General features: G+C 39.2%; 1 protein-coding gene across 1 annotated transcript in view; it reads left to right on the top strand.

Annotated features, from left to right (window-relative positions):
- Nucleotides 1-2,720: 2,720 nt before the first annotated feature.
- LOC150086400 (17-beta-hydroxysteroid dehydrogenase type 6-like) overlaps nt 2,721-12,241 on the top strand; it is a 30,278-nt gene continuing 20,757 nt past the window's right edge. The window contains exon 1 of the mRNA XM_090372562.1: nt 2,721-3,324. Within this exon, the coding sequence (XP_090228688.1) occupies nt 3,120-3,324 (205 nt within the window). The 5' untranslated portion in view covers nt 2,721-3,119. The remainder of the gene's footprint in view (nt 3,325-12,241) is intronic.

Below are 12,241 nucleotides of genomic sequence, written 5' to 3'. Positions count from 1 at the left end.
CTGTAGCTGAATTCACTCAGCACCTGTTGGAATCCATGCCGTGATACGTACCGATTGTAATTCGAGCAAAGATGGCCCTACTAGGTATTAATTATAGGTTTCTAATTCTTTGACTAGTGAGCATACTATCTAAGCATAAGACATAGGGCGCATTTGGAGTGCCATGCCCTTCAACCAGAAGACCAAGTCAACATCACGAAAATTCCATTCCTTAACTGATTGCAGTATAATTGCTATCTAGATGGTCCTGCATTATTTCATTAACCAGTGACTCCATTATACAGAAGCCCATGGTAGTAATTTATATCTACCATGGGCTTCTGTATTATCTGACACTTTACAGTATATGCATCCCATCTATTTTTCTCCTCTGTCATGGGTCTCATTAGTTCATCTGACATTCATTTATGTCTTAGCATTGAGCAGTATTTTTTAGTCATAATTGTCTTATTTCTCCTAATAAAATTCTATTCCTCCCAGACTCATCTCGAACAACATTTAGATTTTTAGACCAGTACTTCTTCTTTATTACGGATAACTTCGATGTCTCATTTTATACATACCACAAATATTGCTCGTTATGCACCGGAAGAACAGACACCTTCTTTCTCTCAGTGGTGTTTTATTTTATTTCTCTAAATAGCCACACCACAAACCCTCCCTGTATGTAGACCTGTTTCCTTATTAATAATAACTACGAAGGTTTGACGAATATTACAACCCCTTTCGTAATCCCAATAACCGGTCCTGACATTAAAATAGCATTCCATTGCTTAAAAATGAATTCTGAATGGTATTCCCCCTTGATGGCAAGCGATTGCCAACAGGAAATATGTACCGCAAACGAACACGTCTATAATGATCCTTTCTGTTGGAACTACACTGGTGTGCAAAACCTAAGGACCAACACTATTTCAAAAGGATACCACTGGAATCCACTATTTCATCTACCACTGGAATTCAAAGTTAAACAGGTACACCTCTGTAGCTGGATGAAGATTCGATGTGGAAATATTGAACATACTGCGTCGAGTGTGGCGCAGGATAAATTCACTCGCGTTCAGGCTTCAGGCAGAAGGGTCTTTTATTTTATTTCTCTAAATAGCCACACCACAAACCCTCCCTGTATGTTGACCTGTTTCCGTCTTCTTAAAGAGTCGGAGACAGGCTCTAGTGTACGATAGTGGGGCGAGTGGTGCTGTTCCCGTATGGCTACCACAAACGAAGGGCATCCAACCCAATCAACTGAAAGTTATTCCTGCACAACTGCATTAGTGACCGCCTAGGAGAGAACAAAAAGAAGCTAACGCATGAAGTGGAGCATCGAAATGAATACGTTCATTATTCGAGCATACGAAGCTAGATATTAGCTATTGGAAGATTTCTGGAAAGGCAACATTTCATTTTATGAAAGAGGCCCTTACCTTCCATGTCACAAAGAAATATCTTGCGAATTCGAATTATGAGAAGAATAATATCGGAACACTGTAGTGTCCAGCACAAAATACAACCTCAACCCAATAAAACAATAATGTCTTTAGGATGAACTGGAAAGCAAAATTAGGATAAGTCCTAGGCATTTCTCTTTTGGTAGACCTCATGAACTCTCTAAAAAAGCGCTGGAGCCTCGTGCCATAACCTTTTATCAGAAATCTATAGAAGTTTTCATGACTGCAAGTGTTCTTTAACTTTTCGTAGAATAGTATATTTTTAGATGAGTCTTCCAAGTCATGCTTTATTCCTCATCCATCCGGCCATCTGCCCCCGAACACGTACCAGAAAATCTATCTAAATGTCAAGCGTGATAATTGGATGACTCAACAGAATCCTAAGTAAGCCGCTAACTGTCCCAAGTAGCAACCTTTATCCCAACTTTCATTCTAAACCGTGTTATTTCGAAATTGGAGGAAACTAATATTATTACGCTGGGAAAATTACCAACAACCAGAACCAAACATTGTTTCCCTAGCACGCACCCGACAAAATCACAAAGGGGAAACCTCAAGGTCACCAACGATTTAACATTTACAACCATAAGTGCAATGGGCGTTTCCGGCAAACACAATAGACATCGGAAATAGGTCCCAGACAGAGTGGGGAGAAAAAATTGTGTTGATAGAAGCTATAGGAAGGTCTTTGTGGAAGTAAATCAGACTTCTAACCTTTGACTTTTCAAATTAATTTCGAAATAGTGACATTCAAAATATCTGTTCTGGATTCATCACAAAATAGTTGTAGTAGAGTTTTTAGGAGCATCTGCAGCCATGTTGTCTTGTCCTTGTATTTTGTCTGTAAATTGTGTGTGTTCTGTTATCGATTTTCTGTTTACTGGATGAAAAACCCGAGTTCCCAGAAACGGAAACCATACTACCATATTGAGACATCTCCCAGTCATAGGGACGTCCATTGAATCCAAGGATGCTCTCATAATCATGGTTAAAGATTTGCTTGCCTCCTTTGCTGCCTCCCTTAATATAATTAGATCTCTCCACCCTCAGATGTTTTTATTTCCAACAATTTCTCTTAGAGAGTGTACCGCGTCTAAAGAAATATATACTTCGCTCACATAGTAACAGATGGCGCCACTTCAAGTGGAATAAAAGTGTATTGGAAGTTTTGGCACACGCGTATGTTGAGGAGTTTCGACACACATGGTCTAAGAAACTAAAAGTACTGATAGGTAGCGTGCGTGGGCAGAAATTTCTTAAGTAACTTGCATTCTTTTATTCATTCAGACAGCAAACCGCGCCGGCACCACTAGCAGGTGCCCCTCTTGTCTGGAGGAATGTCAGAAGTTCGTGCTTTACAAACGTCAAGGACATAACAGCATCCCCTTAGCAGCAATATCGTGACGGAAGTAGCTGAATGGGCAGTTACGTCATTGGTTGTTGATCGCACGTCAGCCACCCGCGCAGGAAGACTTCCTTGCCCGTTACTTGTCTCACCTGTGTGCAAAATCTCTAATGAAGCATGATCACATTGCTCTTGTCCACTCGATGATATCACTGCTTTGATTAGTTCGCGTGTGACACGTGGTCTTCACACGCTTTGATTGGCTGCTGCACCTTCCCTCTTGAGAATATAGTTCTCTATCATTCGAAAGAAGTTGGAAAATCAAAATGTTCCTCACTACTCTTCTGTTTGCTGTTTTTCTATGGGCGATGTTGTACCTCCACCGGATCGTGCCCCTACTACAAGTGGCATCTTCCATCAGCGGATGGCTGATCATCACTGTCTACATCTCTTATGTACTTGCTCGATGGGTGCGAAACTGCCTCCCCAGGCGTCCTATCAATCCTGAGAACAAGGCAGTTCTCATAACAGGTAGAGAAATATTTCGAAAATTAGTTTTAAAGAGTTTCTTAAGAAAACAATTGATAAAATTTATCTAATCTTAAGTTGGGTACGAGAATGGCACTATTAGAGACTCCTAATGTAAAATAAATATATTAATTATCGAGTTTTTTTTCTGTGCATGAACTGTATAATCTGATCTTGATTAATTTCTTTTTCAATTTAAAAAGATTTGTTGGATGTGGTTGTTTAGATTGGCGAAGCAGTAAATCCACGAGACCTCAGTATATGTACTCAGTAAGTTGTATGTATTCTATGATCAGTTTGGTAGTTTATGAGATGAAAAACACCAATATGTTTCCTTTAACAAGATCTAACACTTATTATATAACAGATCATCTCTTACGTTTTGCCTGAGTTCTGGAGTACTCGAGGGCAGCATAAGGATCTTTGTCCTTCACACACCTTGAGAAAAAAGACTCGGGTTCGAATCCCGTGAAAGAAGAATTCTTATTGGCTGTTTTACATTGTGGCCGAGCTAGTCGGTCTCGGATGGCAGTTGCGGTTTTCCTTATTGTGTAAAAGTTTCCCGTTCCCACGGAAACAGCTTTTGTATTTTTCGGTAAGAAAACCCCGGAAATTATTTGTAACTGTCCAATTTTTCCCAAACACTCCCATAGTTTCTTTAAAGATTACTCATGCCTTACGAGGTGTCCAGGAACACACTTCGAGCACATGAGATGGACTTCCCTCAGAACTGGATCTGAGACGAGAGTCTGTTTTTGAGAATCACATCATTTGCACTGATTAAGCAGTCTGCAAAGTCTCTTTTTGTCTCTGAGACCACCAAACAGTTCTGTTAATAACCAAAATAAACTTCCTTTCTGTGTATAATTACGTTGCTGCTGTGTCCCGAAACCACAGGATATTCTGTAAAACGAAAAGGGAAACCACGTTTTCGTTTATTTCCTCTTGGCTTTCCGTGGTAGGACATTTAATTTCCGGAAAAGATTCCCAACAGAAGATGTACTTATAAGCGAAACGATTTCGAATTCAGCACCTTTCCAATTAAAAACTAGACTTAAATTCTCGTCTAGGTCTTTGATATTTAATTTTAAATAATTTTTAATTTCCATTTTTAAATAAAGACCAGCAATTACCAGTTTTCCTACCAATTTATGAAATAAGGTTTTCTAGGAAACCCCACTCATAAATTAGTAGGAAATACTCTCCAAACACTTAATTAGAGCAACTGAAGAATTCGAGATTTCCATTATGGTGACCCATATAAAACAAAGTTCACTTGTTGTTATCAGTTTGAAGAAAGCTCGTAATCTATGGCATTCTGTAAATCTGTAGATATGCTCATCACTACAGGACAGAAACAATCTCTCATTATCAAGTCCAGATAAATTTTATTGTTCAAAAAGGTAAACAAACGTACCTTATTATTAATTTTACTTTTTTGTGGTCCATTTTCATTATCAGTGTTTTGCCAAGGTCAGATGTATGAAGTACACATACACTTCAACAACCATTTATCTTCATATCTCAATATTTCTTCTCCATATCCAAAAATATGAATCTTTGAATATTCACCATCTCCTCTCATTCTTCCTCTCATTCACAATCTTCCTCTAGGTCTGTTTCCTTCGACTTTTCCCTCCACCACATCTTTAATCAATCTGGAAGTTATTCGTTTTCTCATGAGTTCTCATTTAAAATGAATGCATTGAACTTATAACATCAAGAAGGGTTTATATATAAATGACTGACTCAGATTTCCGGTTTTGTGACGTCAAACGAAAGTGAGATCTGAAGGGCAGAATTCGATTTTCCATATTTTAGTATTCATAGCAATGCGTTCTTTGGTATTTCTTGTCGGACCAATTGACCAAGTAGCTTCGCAATCAATTATTATTAGAGTTTTTGTTGTTGTTGTTGTTTTTGGGGGCATTGAGCATAGGACAGGTCAATGCCAGTGGTATAGATATACTCCATGTCAAGTAAATATAATGAAAATTAATGGCTAGTCAGAAGTTTTTCTGGTAAAACTTTGAAAAACAGATACAGAGTAACCACGTTTGCATGTGGTTTTCCGGATAGGTTCTTGATAGTCGTCCTCGTGGTTACCACAGTTGGTAGGATCGCCGTCCTCCACACACCAGATGGAAAAGACCTAAATTCCAGACCCGTCAATGAAAAGTGGAATTTTTATGGATCTTTTTCACAACGTGGCTGAGTTAGTCAGTCTCGGGTTTTTCCCCTTGAAACTCGAGTTTTTCGTCCATCAAATAGAAAATCGACCTCAGAACACACGGAATTTGCAGGCAATATACACGTAGCAATATGGATTTAAGTTGGTGATGCTCCTAAAATCTTATTACAACAACAGTAGTCCTTGAGATTTCTCGAGGGACAGAATTTTGGCATATTGGGATGTCGATATACTCTGGGCTGGCCAGTGCAACTTTTCCACACCCATGACCTCAAACCACTTTGTTACGACCCGAACAGTTCATGGCGCGTTGTCTTGCTGATACAGGTATGGGCCTTCCCAGAAGTATTGCCATACTGTTGGGGGTGCTTAATTATCTAGGTTGTCCTGGTAGCACAGCATTCGTGGTTTTGTCAATAACGACTAATGGGCCCAAGCCAGGCCATGAAAGGAACCCCATACCATGACACTGCCTCCACCAAACTTCATTGTTGGTAGGATACAATCAGGAAGGAACTGTTCCCCTGGCAATCACCACATTCAGGAACGGCCATCAGACTGGTAGAGTGCAACCTCGACTCGTCACTCCATAGAACTGTTTTCCACTGCTCTACAGTCCAGGATTCGCGCACCTTGCACCACGTTAATCGGCGTCTAGCATTTGTTGAGGTGATCAATTCTGTTGAACGTGTCATCTTGAATGCAAGTTTTTGCAATTTGCTGTTCGAACACCTAATCCTGATGGACTTCATTCATAATATGAAGAGCAGTAACAAATTATAACCATCCTCTGTCTTCTCCTTTTATCCATAAGAAGTACATTCAAGGATTTTCTCGCTAAAGTTGGTAACAAAGATTAGAGTTTTTCGAATATTAATAAAAAAAAAACTCCTCAAAGTAAAAGTTTCCTTGCTGAGTAAATTTTTTATTTTCCAAAAATAAACGAATCTTTTGGTGCATTTCATTATTAAAAGAAACACAGCGCCCTCACACGATACGTTTTTATTTTATTTGTAATTTCTGTTTCTATATTTGCACTTCCATGGATTGAAGGATTTCTTTATTTTAAAGAATGCTTGGTATTTTATAAATAAAAGCGGTTATTAATTTTATTATAAATTAAATTTTAATTAAAACAGGTGCCTGTGTTGTTCATAAATTATAAGTCACGTGCTTCGTTTCTAATATTGTAATGCAACGGAACTTCAGAAGAATTGTCATCCTGATGTACCACAGACATTAAATATTGATGTAGTGACGTCACCATCTGAGTCTTCGACATTTTTTTTTTTTAGGAAATCCGGGAAGCCGTTTCTAGTAATGATGGGTAGGGTTTTGGAATCGTTCCATCTAGTTAATTTTTAGATATTTATATTATAATAGAATTTAATTCAAACAGAATTGATTCCAATTATTTGGAATATGGAACATTGTCCAGTTCAAACTGATAAATAATATGTGTCTTTACAAATATCATTATTCTGCGCTAAGATTTATTATTTATCACTCATGAATAGAAGACTCCAGTCAGCCATCTAATTTCTCCACTAATATAGGGGTGCCCAAGGTTCAGTTCTTTCTCCCACTCTTTTCCTCTTGTATACTAATGACCAATGGCCTTCTTCTATTGACTAGAAATCCTATTCATAGTTTAGCTGATTGCATTCCACCTTTCAGGTTGACAAACCATACCTTGCCCGAAACGGCATCAACTTCTCTAATATTCAGAACAGTTTCTTAAATGCTTACCTCCAGGTAATTCTCCAGTGGCGCAAAGATAATTTATTTAATTTCAATCGCCACAATTTATCTCAGATCTGTCTTATGTCTCGCAAAGAGGAGTCTTTTACTCCAATGTTGATCTTTGATGATATGCAGGTTTTTAGACAGTATCACATTTCGTTCTTGGCGAAAGAGAAACCCTGTTTAGAAACTAAACTAAAGCAGTTCTGTTTAGTTTTCTCTGCCAAGTTTATAAAATGAAACAACTACTCACTCTCCAGAAATCTCAAATCAGCCCGACCGTGGTATATTGTTCCCAAATCTGGGACGATGCTCCCAAAACTTCTCTCAGTCTTCTAGACTCCATTCAAAACAGTGCAGTTAGGTTGATTAATGACACATCTCTGGACAATTACTGTTCAATTTGGAGCAGTATGGTATTAAGGGCAAGTTTCTACAGTGGATAAAAGGGTGGCTGAGTGCGAGAAGACAGAGAGTGGTAATCAATGGACTAATAGTGGATTCTTCGTGGACTAATGTTATTAGTGGAGTTCCCCAGGGTTCGGTGTTGGGCCCACTGTTGTTTTGTATATTTATCAATGATATTGATGAAGGTATATCAGGCTTAGTGTCGAAGTTTGCAGATGATACAAAGGTTGGCAGGGCTGTTAATGACAGTAATGGCAGTGTGATACTGCAACAGGATCTAGAAAGGTTAGACAGATGAGCTGCCCAACAAGTGGCAACTGAAGTTTAACTTTTACAAATGCAAAGTACTGCATGTGAGTAGAAGTAACCCCAGAGAAAAGTACCAACTGTCTGGTACTACACTTAAGGTGGTATAAAATGAAAAAGACCTGGGAGTAATTGTGCAGTCAGATATGAAGTTTTCTCAGTAGTGCAGACAGGCTGCCAGAGCAGGTCATGTGGTATTGTCAATGATATACAGGAATTTTGCTACTATTGAAAAGGAGGTGATTATCCCTTTGTATAAGGCAACATTCGGGCTGCGCCTTGGGTACTGCGTACAGGTCTGGAGGCCTCATTTTAGGAAGGATATAGAATTGCTTGAGCGAGCACAGAGAAGGGCAATAAGATTGGTGACAGGAATGAAGGGCCCTCTTAAAAAGAGAGGCTTAAGTTCTTCAAATTGCATTGTCTGGAGACTAGGCACCTGCGAGGTGTTCTGATTGAAGTGTATAAAAAAGGTCTTGAATGGGTTGAACAGGCTCAATTCTGATGGGATTCTTCCGCTTGCTCATATTACAAACCTGAGCTACATAAATTCAAATTGAGGAAAGACAGTTGTAGAATAGATGTGCAGATAATTGCCTTTAGCCAGCGGGTAGTTGATTGCTGGAAAAAACTTCTATCCGTCGTTGTGGAAGTTGATAGGTTAAATAAATTCAAGGAGGAACTGGACAAACGTTTAGAGGGAATGGATGTTTGAAATTGTTTTTTTTTTTTTTTTTTGGCTGATGCTACATAAGCTCATACGCTTGCTTTCTTGCATCACATGCCTCTACTACTTCTACAGTCTCTTCACCCTCTGTCTCGTAGACGTTCTGTTTTTGCTGCGCGCATTTTTTATAGATACTTCCATGGGCACTGTTATTCTGAATTGGCTTTTATAATTCCCCCGCTCCCTCTTCCAAAGCAGTACGAACACATGCCTCAACCAGTCACCAACTTTTCTTCTTCAGAAAAGAAGAAAAGTTGAGAAGTCCAATGTCTTAAAGAGAGATAGTGGGCCGTCATGTATGTGTAGAATTATTTATTCCCCCCACCCAAAATTTATTTCATCAACGCGCTATCGCATATAATGCACCTTATCGGACTCCTTCCGTTCATTACTGAAGGAAATCAAGTTGGCAGAATGCCAATCATATCACCTGCTGTGCATTGCCCAACAACTCGTTAGAATTGTGGTGTTAAACACACCACACTTTATCATCACAGATATGCTAATATAAAACGATAACCTTGTAAATATATTATCCATATAATTGATCTGACAAGTTGTCTAAATAGCGTGACGTTAAAAAAAGATAAATATATATGATTAAATAATAAATCAATGTTTTTTTTTTATTTCTGCTTTTTAAGGTTTCATTTTTACTGTGTTAACATTCCCATAACACCAAAAGACAAATGATGCACTTGTACGCCACCAGAGAAATTTTTACGAAAAAAATTTATACGTAATAATCTAAAATATAAATAAAATTCTAAATTCACTAATAATACGTGTAACACGTAATATGTGTAATACGTGAAATACATTGCTCAACAAAACTAACTGAACAAAATGTTTTTCATGAATATTTTATTGTTAAGTGTCGTCGAAGGCGAGTATTTGATATAACAGGCATCGTGGCATGCAAATTCCTAGTGTCCAATAGAAATCGATCTATAGAGCAACACATTATTCATGCCTATAAAAACACGGGTTTGCGACCACATCACTTCATTCTCGCTTTTTGGTATTCTCGGTAAGATAACCACATTTCCAGTACTCAGGATGGCAAGTCATCGTGCTTTAGATAATTCTTTGAGATGGCGGGCAGTCGCCATCTCATTATCACCGTCCTCCCCAACACCGGGCAAAAAAAGGCCTGGTTTCGAATCTCGTAGATGACGGGGGAATTCTTATTGGGTCTGTTCACTCCGTGGCTGAGTTAGACGGTCTCAGAATAGATAGCAAGGTCCCCCCCCCCCCACACACACCATGGAAACTCGGGTTTTTAGTACAGTAAAACAGGCAACTCGACCAGAGAATACACGCAATTTACAGACAAGATACAAAATAACTTTCCGGGTGACCCTAATGAAAACGTTTTATGGAAGCAGTTTCAGGAGATAGGAACTATTAAAAGAAGAGCTGGTCAAGGTCGCCCGAGGCTACGTCAACTAGAACAGACCGCTATCTGGCTCTTTCTGCAAGACGGAACCATACGGTGTCCTGCCATCAACTGTCTCTTGAGGTTGCTGCAGCCACAGGTGAAAACATTTACAACCGAACTGTGCTGAAAATGCTCAATTCAAGTAGCCTCTACGCGAGACAGCCAGTGATTTGTATCGTATTAACCCAAAACCATCGCAGGGCTTGTCGTCGAAACTGGTGCGTGAACATGCGACTTGGAGCCATGACAAATGGTGTACAGTGTGTTTTCTGATGAGTCTCCTTTTAGCCTACAAACAGATTCTATACGTTATTTCATCTGGAAACAACCAGGAATGCGGTACCATCCCTCCAACACGACAGAAGGTGGAGGCTGTGTTCTCGTATGGAGCGGAATAATGATCATCGGACACAACCCTCTTTATCTTTTTGATAGGCGTACCGTAACTGCGCAGACTTACCAAGATCAGATCCTAGATCCTTACCAAGAACAGATCCCAGAATTTTCTCTTCCTGCACGACAACGCCACTGCACATAGAGCTCAAGTCGTGGAGGAACACCTTGAAACTGAAGATATCTAATGACTGCCGTAGCCAGCATGTTTATCACACTTAAATGTGATTGAACATGTGTGGAACGCCCTTGGCTATCTGCGCTGGTAGAAGAATGGGATTTATTGTCATAGAATCTCGTGGACACCATTATATCGAGCACAGTTCACCGTTGTCACGCCTGTTTAGCCGTTGGAGCAGATCATACGCCGTACTGATGTCATGCGACCATATTTTCGAGCAACTTGTATCGACTTGTGTAATGTGATCGTTTTGATAATTCTTATACAACCCCTATAAACGTCCCTTATACCTGTCCGAAGTTTCTCGCTCTCTATTTCATCGTTAATCTATGGTAAACACTCATACTAAATTTTCTCCAGCTTCATCACAAGCTGCACGAGTTACACCACGATTTTAGTATTAGTATTAGCAATGGCCACATGGGGCAAGGAAACCTATGGCTTATGCTACACCAGCCAGAAACAAAAAGGAATAAAATAATAATAATAATAAAAAATAAATTTTAATTTTAATAAATTAACAAAAGACAACCTATGCGTTTCCCTCCTCCCGTAGGTAACTGCCCAGCTGACCTTTGAATTTCCCCAAACTGTCAGCCTCTACCACCCATGTAGGTAACTTATTCCAGTAATTTATAACTCGCTGGCTCAAATAAAACTTCCTAATCCAGTCTAAACACCTTCCCCCGTAACTTGAATTAATGGTCGCTAGCTCTAGAATTATTGATAACCGTGAAAATTTCGTCCTCATTCACTTTACTTATGCCTCTCAGAGCCTTAAACACCTCAATCAAGTCTAAGGTGCCTAGCTTCCAAGCTGTGCAACCCACATATTCGAAGTCTTTCTTCATAAGGATCTCACAAGGCGAGTTACCCGTCTTTGCACCCTTTCAAGAAGCTCGATGTCTTTCTTTAGGTGCGGTCTCCATACTTGAACACAGTATTCCAAGTGTGGTCTAACAAAAGCCTTATATAATGGGATTATCACGTCCCTATCTCTACTTGCAAAAGTTCGATAGATCATCGATAGGACACCATGGGCCTTCCTTGCAACCTGTTTACAATGCTCGGAGAACTTCATGTCTGACCGTATCGTAACACCCAAGTCCCTTTCCTCCACTACTAGCTTTAATTGAACCCAAAGAAAGAAGTCAGTTTGGGGTTACTTTACACTTTTTGGGGTTACCTTACACTTTGCTGGATTAAAGCATCGCTGCCATTTTCTGACCATCCAATTTCTACGTGTTCTATTAATTTTTTCTAACATGTAGGTACGCATAATTCGATTTAAAATTTTTTAATTCATTCAATGCGTCGTCATCCATAGTAGTGTCTATTGCCATCTGGGTTACCCCGAGTGCACTTCTCTGTTTCCTTTCCCACAGCGAGTTGAACAAATGTGCTCACAAACAAAAAAACATATTTTGTAATCACACTTCCCCGTACTTTTTTTTTTTTTGGGAGTGTATGGCTCTTTAAAGAATAATTAGGTTATTATTATGCTCTCATGGTTGAAAATTAATCTGTTGA

The sequence above is a fragment of the Mastigoproctus giganteus genome, chromosome 4, assembly GCF_048544385.1.
Source record: "Mastigoproctus giganteus isolate SK-2022 chromosome 4, ASM4854438v1, whole genome shotgun sequence".
NCBI classification, from domain to species: Eukaryota; Metazoa; Arthropoda; class Arachnida; order Uropygi; family Thelyphonidae; genus Mastigoproctus; species Mastigoproctus giganteus.
Note: the sequence above shows the minus strand (reverse complement) of the source record. Positions and strands in the feature narration are given on the sequence as shown.